The 12,007-nt window shown below is 34.1% G+C and overlaps 1 protein-coding gene across 9 annotated transcripts in view; it reads right to left on the bottom strand.

Moving 5' to 3' along the window:
- PIAS2 (protein inhibitor of activated STAT 2) overlaps positions 1–12,007 on the bottom strand; it is a 170,338-nt gene that overhangs the window by 80,289 nt on the left and 78,042 nt on the right. For all 9 annotated transcript variants that reach the window (XR_004258857.1, XM_032245231.1, XM_032245229.1 and 6 more), the window contains 3 exons: positions 9,738–9,872; positions 7,837–7,942; positions 6,867–6,940 (listed from right to left, as the gene is read on the bottom strand). Coding sequence is in view for 8 of the 9 variants with exons in the window: in XM_032245231.1 (XP_032101122.1) it covers positions 6,867–6,940; positions 7,837–7,942; positions 9,738–9,872 (315 nt within the window). In the remaining variant the exon portion in view is untranslated. The remainder of the gene's footprint in view (positions 1–6,866; positions 6,941–7,836; positions 7,943–9,737; positions 9,873–12,007) is intronic.

Genomic DNA, 12,007 nt, shown 5'->3' with positions numbered 1-12,007 from the left:
TGAAAATATGACTCCTTCTTACCTGGTTCCCAGTTTTCCTATCTAGAAAACCACTGTCATCCATCTCTTGCAATGTCCTTTCATAGATGTTCTAAGCACAAACCAAGTGTGTATTTAAAGAAATATTTTTCCAGGAACGATGGTATACAATACACATTGTTTTCCAACTCACTTCTGTCATATAACTTGGTGCCTACTGCACACAAATCGATATGTAAAAAGCTACCTTTATATGAAGGCATCATAACTTAAATTTAACCAGTACACTAATGACGGACATTTAAATTGTTTCCAATCCTTTATCATTACAAACAATGCTATAATAAATGCTTCTAAGATTTCTATATTTATAATATTTATATTATAATGTTTGAAATTCCTAGAAGTAAAACTTTTGGGTGAAAAGAAAAGTGCATTTGTAATTTTTGTCACATTAACATACTATCTTCCACAAAAAGTACCTATTGGGTTATCATACATGTGTATTAATGTGCTTGGTTCCACTTGACCTTTTCAATACAGTGCTATTAAATTCTTTGATCTCTGCCAATCTGGAAGGTAACAAATATCTCATTATAGTTGTGAACTACATTTATTATAAGTGGTAGTTGATCCTCTTCTTTTATTTCTAAGAGTCACTTGTGTTTCTAAAAACTTTCCACCTATAGCCTTTTCTCATTTCCCATTCGGTTATTAATCTTCTGTTATCTATTTATAGGCACTCTTTATACAAGAAATTAGCCTCTTGTGTGTAATATGAACTGCAAATATAAATTTTATGAAAATTTTTTATTTTTAATCAACTGTGTCAATTTTTCAATATACTTTTGATTAACTCTAGTGGTCTGTTAAATTCTTATTCCAACTACTAGTGGTCCACTGGCACCAAGACATACACAACATCTGGATTTTATTAGACCTGGTTTTCCTACATAATCCTTCAAACCTCCTCATATATTTCCTTTACAGAAAATATCTCTATTTATAACCAGTCCTGCTATTTTGACTGAAAATTTGTTTCTCCCACTAGAACTCAAAGCTCCAAAAAGACTGTCTAGATTTCTGCTCATCACTGAATCTCACTGTCCTAACACAATACTAGCTCATAGTATGTGCTCAGTATTTGTTGACCAGACAGGAAAATGAATGGAGAAGGACTGGAAACGGGGAAAACAGCAAACAGGAAAGGAAGGGAGGCAGGCCTCTTTTTATGCTATAAAGTTTGGAAGAATTCACAGCAAAATTAAAACATTCTTAGCTCTGCCTGGGAGGTAGGCTTTTTAGGATGTTCTTTTTCTTTTAGTTCATCTGTGATTTCTAATTCCTCTAAAATGAACACCTGGTAGTGTTGTAATTAAAAAATAATAATTTAGCTGAACCATCAACACAGAAGTAACATTTATACAGTTCCACCTACATGCAAGGTACAGCGTTGGCTACTTCACATTAATTTCAAAAACGCTTTTACAATTACGTAACAATTACACTAAAAGGATGATATAATTATTATTCCCATTCTATAAATAAGGAAACTAAGGCACAAAGAAGCTAAGTAACTGAACATAACAAAGTTAGAAAACGGCAGAGCTAAGGTCTGACCTGGGAAGCTCCAGCCCTGCAGAGTCCACACTCTCATCACTACTATACTGTCTCTACCTAAGTGTCTCACCAGAGTTCTAAAAGGGATCCTCAAAATCATTGTGATTCAATCAAGGTACGTAGCAGAATTTAACTAATCACTTAGAACAAAAAAATTATTGTGATTCAATCAAGGTACGTAGCACAATATAACTAATCACTTAAAACAAAAAAAGTTCAGAATAAAACCTGGGCAGCTTCTCTTCTTATGATACATCTTTCTGTTTTTCCTTCCTTTAAAAACAAATTATCTCTTACAGCATGCCCAAGGCTTTTATATAAATCTCATATAATCTTCATAACTCTATGACTCCAGAAAAGCTGCTATCTAAATTTCTAGTTCTGAAATGAAGACACTGAAGCTACAAGAGACTAAAACCACACACTCACTGAGACACAACTGATGGAGCTATACCACAAATCCAAATGTTCCTAATGTCCTAGTTTTGTAACATTACAAATGGTGTTAGTCTTTTATTTTAATTACCCACCTTTTCCTCTTTTGCTAAGTTTTGCTCTATTAAAAATGAATGTTGGCTGGACACGGTAGCTCACGCCTGTAATCCCAGTACTTTGGGAAGCCAAGGCAGGCGGATCACCTGAGGTTGGCAGTTCGAGACCAGCGTGGCCAAAATGGAGAAACCCCGTCTCTACTAAAAATACAAAATTAGGTGGGGGTGGATAGATATAGTATAGTATATCTATATTTATATACTATACTATATCTATATAGTATAGTATATCTATATTTGTTGAATAGATATAGTATAGTATAAAATTATACTATATCTATTCAACAAAATGCTCACAATGATGAAAATAAGACCAGTCTACACATACTAATATACTTAAGATACACTGTTAACTAAAAAAATAGCAGGCCATGGAACAGTATACATATTTTCCAATAAACATACATATAATTATAATATAGAGAATTAAATCCAGAAAAATCTGTCATGCTACTAGTAACGTTATTTTTGAATAACAGATCTTGTGAATTTTAAATTATCATTTTTACTTTTCAGTTATATCTGAATAATTTTAAATTAGGTATTATTTGTCAATTTTTAAAATTTTTTCTTCAAAATACTGTTCTAACTCAGCCTACTGTGGGTTTTATGCGTTATCAGTTCTTAAACTTTTGGTTTCAGAACACTTTTATTTATTTTTCTCTTTATTTGCATTATGGCCAAAAGTTAAATCAGAACTCTTTTAGGCTCTTAACAATTAATATATTGGCCAGGCATAGTGGGTCATGCCTGTAATCCCAGCACTTTGGGAGGCCAGGGCGGGTGGATTACCTGAGGTCAGGAGTTCGAGACTAGTCCAGCCAACATGATGAAACCCCATCTCTACTAAAAATACAAAAATTAGCAGGGCGAGGTGGCAGGCACACTTGGGAGGCTTAGGCAGGAGAATAGCTTGAACCTGAGAGGTAGAAGTTGCAGTGAGCCGGAATCATGCCACTGCACTACAGCCTAGGTGACAAGAGTGAAACTCTGTCTCAAAAAAATAAAAAATAAAAAAAAATAAAAGACCTCAAAGGCTTATGTATGTGGACCGTATTTATCAATATTTGTATATTTGAAATTAAAACATATTTTTAAAAGATAAGAGTACACAAAAACACATTCCATTAGACATCAGTGCAATATCATCATCATCTATTAGGTAACCCATATTAAACATCACTTTATGCTCATAAGAGAACAAGAACAAAAAGCCAAAATTATATGTCAGTATTATTATAAAAAGTTTTAACTTTATAGACCTCTTCAAAGAGTGTCAGGGACCTTCAGGTATCCATTTTGCAAACTGCTGTTTCAGGTTGTTTTTGTCTTTTTCTTCTATGCCATTTCTATCTCTCTTTACTGCCTTTAAATTTCTACAGCATACAGAAACGAGAATATCCAGGACTATAAAAGTTGCTGATTCTAAATTTAATCCTACGCTAGTTGTCTTATAACAGTTAATAAGCATCCCCTAAGAAGGCATTTGTTACTAGCTAGTGAAACTGTATCAATTTCCTAGTGACTATGGCATGTTATTAAAAAGGACCTGAATACGCCATTAAAATAAATTATAATTCTAATTTAATCAGATGATGATGTTTTGAAACTTATTAATTTTATGAATGAAGTGGTATTTAAGCAATGTAACACTTTTTTCTTATAAAATCTTAAGCTGGCATTATCTAACTTCTATTCACTGTAGACTAATTACGGTCAATCTAAATTAAGAGAGTTTTTAGGTTGGAATGGCCCAAACTGGTGGTTTCCAACTATTTACAGCAGAACTTTTTTTTTTTTTTTTTTTAAACATATTAGAATCTCAAGAGATAAAATCAAACCTAGCTTTCTTTTTCTATTCCCCAGCTACCTAGCCCACCTCTGCAGGACAGATTGAAAATCACTAGCTGAAATCACCAAAGTCAAACTCCCATGTAAAATTCAGATACTGCGTTCAGGAATATGATTATGCACACTCAATTAGATCCCTCTTCAATAAAACTACTGTGATATTACCTTCCTTTAGTTCCAAGGACAGAGGTTTTAGAATTTGCTCCGACTACTCAGACTCACTTCTACTGCAAATCACTTTACAAAAATATTGTGAAATGCAATAAACGTTTCTTCTCTATCACCCTATGCTATTAGTTTCTCTTGGTTTTGCCAAATAACCCAGGGTTAACTTCTTATCCAAGTGCCTGGGATTCTGGGATATTTTTTTTCCTTCTCCATTTCCCATTACTGCAGCAGATCCCATGTTATCTCCATTGTTAACTGGCTGGACTCCATTCTGCTTTCTCCAACTGATAATAGGACTGACTCAAAAACTGCTTTCATCATCTAACTTGTGTCATCCATCCACCAAATCTAATAAAAACACCTGTTTTGTATTCTAATTAAATATACCACATATTATAGTTTAGCTACCCAACTTATGTTAATAGTACTACTATAGCCCAAGGAGTACCATTCATTCTTTTCCAAGAAAATGCACTGAAAAGATCAGGTAGAATGAACCCTGAGGAAAAGCTCAAAAGACAGTCTCACAAATAGAGTTTTTGTCACTTCTAAGCAGAGAGAAAAAGACATTTAAGAAACATAAAACAAGATTTCAAAAGCCTATTTGATCTGTTACTTCATTTCTTCAAATAATTGAAAAGTCAATTTTCTTAATATTGTTATGTTTGAAAGGAACTGCTCCCTATTCTTACATAGAAGGAATTCTAACCTCTGTGATACATTACTTTCACTGTTATTTAAAGTTTGGCTGGGCAAGATGGCTCATGCCTGTTAACCCAGCAGTTTGGGAGGCCATGGTGGGCAGATCACTTGAGGTCAGGAATTTGAGACCAGCCTGGGGAACATGGTGAAAGATCTCTACAAAAGACACCAAAATTAGCTAGGTGTGGTGGTGTGTGGCGGTAGTTCCTAATACTCAAGAGGCCGAGAAAGGAAGATCTCGAGCCCAGGAACTCGAAGCTGCAGTGAGCCATGATCACACCACTGTGCTCCAGCATGGGCGACAGAGACCCTGTCTCAAAAAAAAACCCCAAAAAGCCTGAGAATCCTTTAGTATGTTTAGCCATTGCATTTTGTTTTGGTTGCTCTTGTGTAGAATAGCCATGTGAAGAAAAAAAATTTTAAAGATTCTAAGAAAATGGCACTACACAACTGTAAAACTAAGTTGTGTAGAAGACTTTTTTCCTGATACAATGGTTTGACATCTAAAACATGATGGTGACAAGAGTTCCCTCTGCATATAGTGACTGTATGTGGAATTGAGCTGGCAATTAATGTTTGAACCTACTACAGTTACATCATAAAAAATGGTCAATATCCAACTGTTTTTTAACCAACAAAAAGGCAATTTCACTTGTTTCAATCTATTATCAATTTTAATATGAGAGAGAAGAAAAAGATAACATGAAGACACTGAAAAAAACTCATGCCTGAAGGTCTGCATAGAGCTTGTGCTCAGAGGAGGTTGTGGATCCTCCCACATGCCTCCTAGAGCCTCTGCCGCCACCCTCAGGGCTTTCCGGTCCTTTTCCCTGCGTTTGGTAAGAGCAGGTTCCCAGTATCCAAGCAATCCTGATATCCAAAAATTCTATTTTAATAAAGGCAAGTTCACATGTTTAAGTTAATGAAGATTAAAAAAAAGTAAAGCTTCAAAAAAAGATGTACAAATACCACTTTCCAGAATAAAAGAAATATACTTGTAATCAGGACATTTATATACCAGTCTGGCAGCATGGTATACTGGAAAGAGAACAGGAATGTCAGAACACCAGAATCCTGATCTTTGTTCTACCATCGTGTAATTTGGGTTAGCCAACCTCATTCAGTCTCTGTTTCTTCATCTACAAATGAAGACAACTCCTCCACACAGGTTTGCTGAGACAGTTAAATAAAGAATATACTGTGGAAACTCAACAAATAATTCTCTTTTCTTTCTGACACCATTTATCAAAATGGTGGGTAGTCATCAAATGCCCACAAAACTACATTATAAATACCTGATTCCATGACTTTTCTCATTAAGCTCTTCTAAACTGGAAAAGGTTCCCCTCCAATTCATTCACTGCTCCTGACCCCTCCCATGTCTTCTTGGTACTATAATAGCCTAACTGTAAGTGAAGTCTGCTCCATTGTTACTGGAGTTGGTTTTATTTTTCAAACTCAATTATTAACATTCCAAGTAAGCCTCAATATTTTCTCCCACAATTAGCTCAGTGGCGAGCGCACAGGAGGATCTGAGAGTTGCTGACTGATTTCTCCCTCATAGTTTCTATGTAAGGAGATATAAAATAAAAATTATTGTGCAATTTAAAAGAACATTACAAAGACATCCTACACATCCTAACTCACTAAACCAACACATCAATTAGTATTTATCAGGCCCTAGTCACTTTATTGCTATTTTTCAGTATCATTTATATTCTGACAAAAGAAGCCAGCTCTTAATATAGTTTTATTACTAGCTGTGGATTATCTACAACATTAATTATAAGAGACTACATTGAGCCTAAAGCTATCTTCCTTCTTGCCCAAACAATACAAAGAATTGTGACTCAATCATGAAGATTCCTTAACGGGAAAAGACAAAAGGTCAGACTTCTATCATAATATAGCATTCATTGACAAACTTACTTTTATAGGAAAGTTTATAATTTTTAAAAAGTTAAATTCCCCAGAATGTTTTGTTGCTTTACTTACGGGGCACATCAAGGATACCCGAAGGCTAGTTGTAGCGATTTCACTATCAGGATCCGCAGTAAGTTTTTCCTTTACTTTATACAGAAGAGAAAAGAAAAATTAAAATTAAAAAAAATTAATGGTGACAAAGAAACGAAATTATAGAAATATACAGCATCTTAAACTGTTAAATATTAATGTGTTAAAAAACACAGTTGCACTCCCAATATAGGTTAAAGAGTTATGAACATGCAAATTATTTATTTAAATTCTTAAAATTTTTTTAAAAGTAAAACTGCTGGTAAGTAATACTTTCAAAATAGAAAGCTAACACTTAAGAACAACAATTAGAAGAGGAAGCTGGAATGCAGCAGTACCCTGGGCTTCAAAGCTTTTCCAACACACAGTCACCACAGTTTTTATTAGACAGTATTGTTTCCAGCAATTATTAAATTTGTAAACAGAAAAGATAAAAGTATCAATGGCTCACACCTGTAATCCCAACACTTTGGGAGGCTGAGATGGGTGGATTACCTAAGGTCAGGAGTTTGAGACCAGCCTGACCAACATGGAGAAACCCCGTCTCTACTAAAAAATACAAAATTAGCCGGACACGGTGGCACATGCCTGTAATCCCAGCTACTCGGGAGGCTGAGGCAGGAGAATCGCTTGAACCCGGGAGGCAGAGGTTGCAGTGAGCTGAGATCGGACCATTACACTCCAGCCTGGGCAACAAGAGCAAAGCTCCGTCTCAAAAAAAAAAAAAAAAAAAAAAAAAAATTCTACTTTCTTTGACAATTAAAACTACTATGTACATGATAATGTGTCTATAATTTTACATACCCAGTAACGTATATAAATTGCTATGTATGTGAGCTAACAAATATATAGTAACATAAATATTGATGTGAGCAATATTCAAAGCATTAAAGCATCTCATACGCTCGATCTTTTTTTTAAAAAAATGCTTGGTCTTATAAACATTACTTACTTAGTGCTCTGGAATGATCAGGGTTTCTAATACCTTTCATTTTTAATCTCTGTAATAACATGGCTGACGTAAGCTGTCGTACAAGATATACAGACATGGAGTAATTCTACAAACAAAAAGAAACCTGCATTAAAGATGAGAGATAATATTCTCTTTATTTACATAAAAGGCTTATTTAAGAAGCCCTGATTTCCAAAAATAACACTCAAAATAACTTCCATGGAATGGTCAATGACTGCAAAGGGGACAAAATCAACCAAGCTACTTCAGTGAAAATAAACATTCAATCATTTTAAAGGTATTTCTTGATCACTTACCATTTCAAAACATCCACTCGTATGGGAACATAGGTCAGATCAATAGTTTCTAATCTATGGTTCTGATTTAGCAAAACTGGGTAGGGGTCACCCTGAAAATTCACTCTCCTATGACTAACCAGAATCTTGCTAAACAAAGTCATTCTGCTTTTATTGATTTTATATAACAGGGCTCTCATATTTTCACTTAAAAGCGGAGTTCCACTGCAGAAACAAATTTCAAATGCCAGTGGTCTGAATTAGCACTTCAAACCCAGAGTTTCAAAGTTCTAATTCTGGCAGAAGAGACTACCTGCTACATGGCCTTTGAGTAAATCACTCAAATGAACCAGGTCTCAGCTTTCTTCTGAGGAAAGCTTTGATAAATTAACTCCTATATCCCAAGTGGGTATTTTACTGACAAGCAGCAGCTACTATAGTATGTTAGGCACATGAAGAAATGAAAAAATTAAAAAGTCAAGGCCAGAAAACAACAGCATCCAATCCTATATCTCTTAGATCTGGCACAAAGGAACCTTCATTAGCTATTTACAGAGCTACGAAGAGACATATAATTTTACATAAATGCTAAAACAACCTATCTTCCCATTTTATTAAATATATTCATTCAATTGATTCTACAATAAACATAAAACTTTTAAAAGTTGCCAAACCTAGTATTTTAAATATTTTAAATATTATTTTAAATCTCTAAATGCCCAACTTATGGTACAAATGTTAGGTCAATTAATCATTTTAATTATAAGGAAAGAGTATTATTGCCATTATATGGCAAAACTGCCAAGTTTTCAATGTCTATAATCATTTATTCCACTGTCTGTAAAGTACCTCAATTTCTCCATCCATAAAACAGGAATATTATTCCATTTAGGAACATGTAACAGGAACACTGAAATTGATGCTTCATGTAATAGTAACATTGAAGCTGACAGAAATTAACTGAACTCTCTTTTCTATTCATTATTTTAGTTATATAAGCAAGTAATTCTAAAACATAAATTCCTTGTTGTATTAACTGGTATCTCATAATTGACATAATTTATTATAAGACCAAAAATCGGCAGAAAGTTCATCAACCTGAAGGTTTAAAGAAAATATTATAATTCTAAGTAAATATTTTTATACAAGATAATCACATGTTATCTGAGATATCAGTTGTTTATATAAAGGCTAAAACAGATTATTTCTAATCACAACATGTGTACATTTAACCATTTCTCCCCAAAACTGATAAAGCTTTCTTTGTTCCTCTTCATAAATATTTATCATCCAAAGCCTCTAGTTTATTAAAATACTACTTAAACACAAACATACACACAACTGTGGTTAAACCATTACCTTCAGAAATATAAATATGCATATTTTCTTTCCAGGAAAATAAAGAGATGATACTCAGGAAAGCTCAGAGTTAAAGTTTTTAACTTTAAGAATCTCCACACTGTTGCCTCTGAACTGAAAATTATTGCTTTTTAGAGATTACAATCTGAAAACAAAAAGAGCTGGAGCCAAAAGCCTAAGAAAAAACACAGTAAGTCAACCCCCAGCGGGGTCACTGTCCTGCTACCCAAAAGGGAGAGTCTTTACCTTCCCAATTTCTGATGCCCAAGAAATGGAAATTTGGTTTGGCACAGCTGAAGATAACCTAACTAAAGATGTAATATTCAAGGGGCGTCCAGGTCGCTTCTGTTCAATCCCGTTTTTAGGTGGTGGTGCGTAGCCCTACAACCGTAGGAGAGAAAAATTATTTCAAATTATCTGCAGAAATTAAACATTTTCTCCAAGATAGATACAGGATCCTGCCCAATTTCAGTTACACTATTTTTATTTTAGCCTGAAAATCATATAGCCCTTATTATGATTATCAAACAAAATAGGAAAATAGCCTTTGAAAAAAAGTTATAAAATATTTCACAAGTCCAGAGAGGTAGGAAAAAACAAATCCATGTTCCATCATTAAAATTAAAGATGCTGGCATCTTGCCACATTAGCTATGAATCCTTTTCCTTTTTTACAGGACACCAAGCTTTACAGACAAAATCACAACTTTTTGTAATGATTCATCCTTAGCAGTCCCCATTCAAAATACTTTCATATATCAGGGGTGGGAAAGACAGAAAGCAAACTGGAAATTGTGGGGAGAGAAATAACAAACTAACGAATTTCCTTTGTAAAATCTGGTGAATGATAAAAATACTTTCCCCTGCCCTTTCTCTGGGTGGAACAGAAATGGTAATCTTTTAAACCAGGTCAAGTTAACAAATAAGGATAATCAACATTTTAATTGTCATTAAATTAGTTTGATGGCTACCATAATACTGCTATTCATGCTTTAACCTACTTTTATCTAGTCATCAAGGTTTGTTTCAAATAGCAAGTGTACTCATTTCTGATTAGATGTATATCCAATTATCAATTACCACAAGACTTCACACTGATATTTCAAAACCAAAATCATACATTTTTTGAAAAAATTAAAATGTCTTAGCTCCAAAATGATCTACATATTGAAAATTAGGTACCATATTTCACATGCTAAGATGTCATTGATGTAATTTAATTATGTGCTAATGAGAAAGCATCATTACTTATTTCTGTATATATGGCAAAGAAATGTAAGCAAAATGAATTAACATATTCCCTTTTGTACAGAAGCATCTTCTGAATTACTTTTCTCTCAGTCATTAATGCACACATTTTTCCACATGACACTCTCCTATGTGCAAGCACGAACTTTAGAGAGAAAGTATCTTTTAAAACTGTATTCCATTCCACTAACGTCTCAGATTTCTCTGTAAGTCACTGACACCCTTATCTGGATGTGTTAATGGGGATACGATCTGGATCTTATGGGAATGCATCAATAAAAAGTTTTCAGACAACAGCCAGGATTCATACTTCTTTCTCGAAATGTCCTTAAATTATCTGTTAAATGAAATGCCAAGGTGGTACAGCTAACCAGTCATGCCATGGCAATAACATCAAAGTTGTACAAGTGCAGGCGATGATAATACATCACAGCTGACACCTGGTCACCGGCAATTTTAATACACTTCTGGATTTCGGCAATGCTAAAATCTGCACCTTAAGACTAATTAAAAATAGTACTAGTAGTATCACATGGCAGAGGAACACACCCTGTTTACCACAACCTGGGAACACCCTTTACTGTCTCATAAGATGAAGGCAGTGATTATTAAGTGAGAGTCTACCTGATAATGTGTAATCTATAACTTGCAACAAATTTTGAAAATCACTAAAAAGTTTGAGCAGGAGAGTAAAAGACAGAGTAGGACTTAAATAACTTGTGTTATAATATAGAAATGAAAGAGATAAGAGTGTGTGTGTGTATGTGTGAGTGTGTGTGTTATGTAGGAAGGTTATGCCCATTTTAAGTTGCTCAAGTAGAAACAAAAAAAAAGTTGCTCAGAAAAGAAAAGAAAAGAAAACAAAAGAAAACAAAAGAAAACAAAACAAAACAAAACAAAAGAAAACAAAACAAAACAAAACAAAACAAAACACCACAACTCCTAAGAAAAGTCCCCTTATACAGACTCCAGGAGTTGATTCAATGAGCGACAAGCACAAGGAATATCAATACCAGTATCTAGGCAATTTTGAACGAAACTTTTGTTTTGCCTGTTTTGGGCCTAGAAGATAATTGTTGGTATGTTCACTGGTAGGTTAAACAATTAAAAATGACAATACAGGGTCTGCCAGGAGGATAAAAATAACTCATAAACTAAAATGCACACTCTGGAAATTAGAATTTAAGACATAAGACATTCTGACACAATAGAAAAGGATGGCAAAGCAGGGAGAATAACAGCCAATGTCAGAATGAAATTTTAGTACAT

The sequence above is a fragment of the Sapajus apella genome, unplaced genomic scaffold (assembly GCF_009761245.1).
Source record: "Sapajus apella isolate SASKATOON/1434 unplaced genomic scaffold, GSC_monkey_1.0 scaffold57, whole genome shotgun sequence".
Taxonomy (NCBI): domain Eukaryota; kingdom Metazoa; phylum Chordata; class Mammalia; order Primates; family Cebidae; genus Sapajus; species Sapajus apella.
This window is presented reverse-complemented; position numbering and strand designations above follow the sequence as displayed.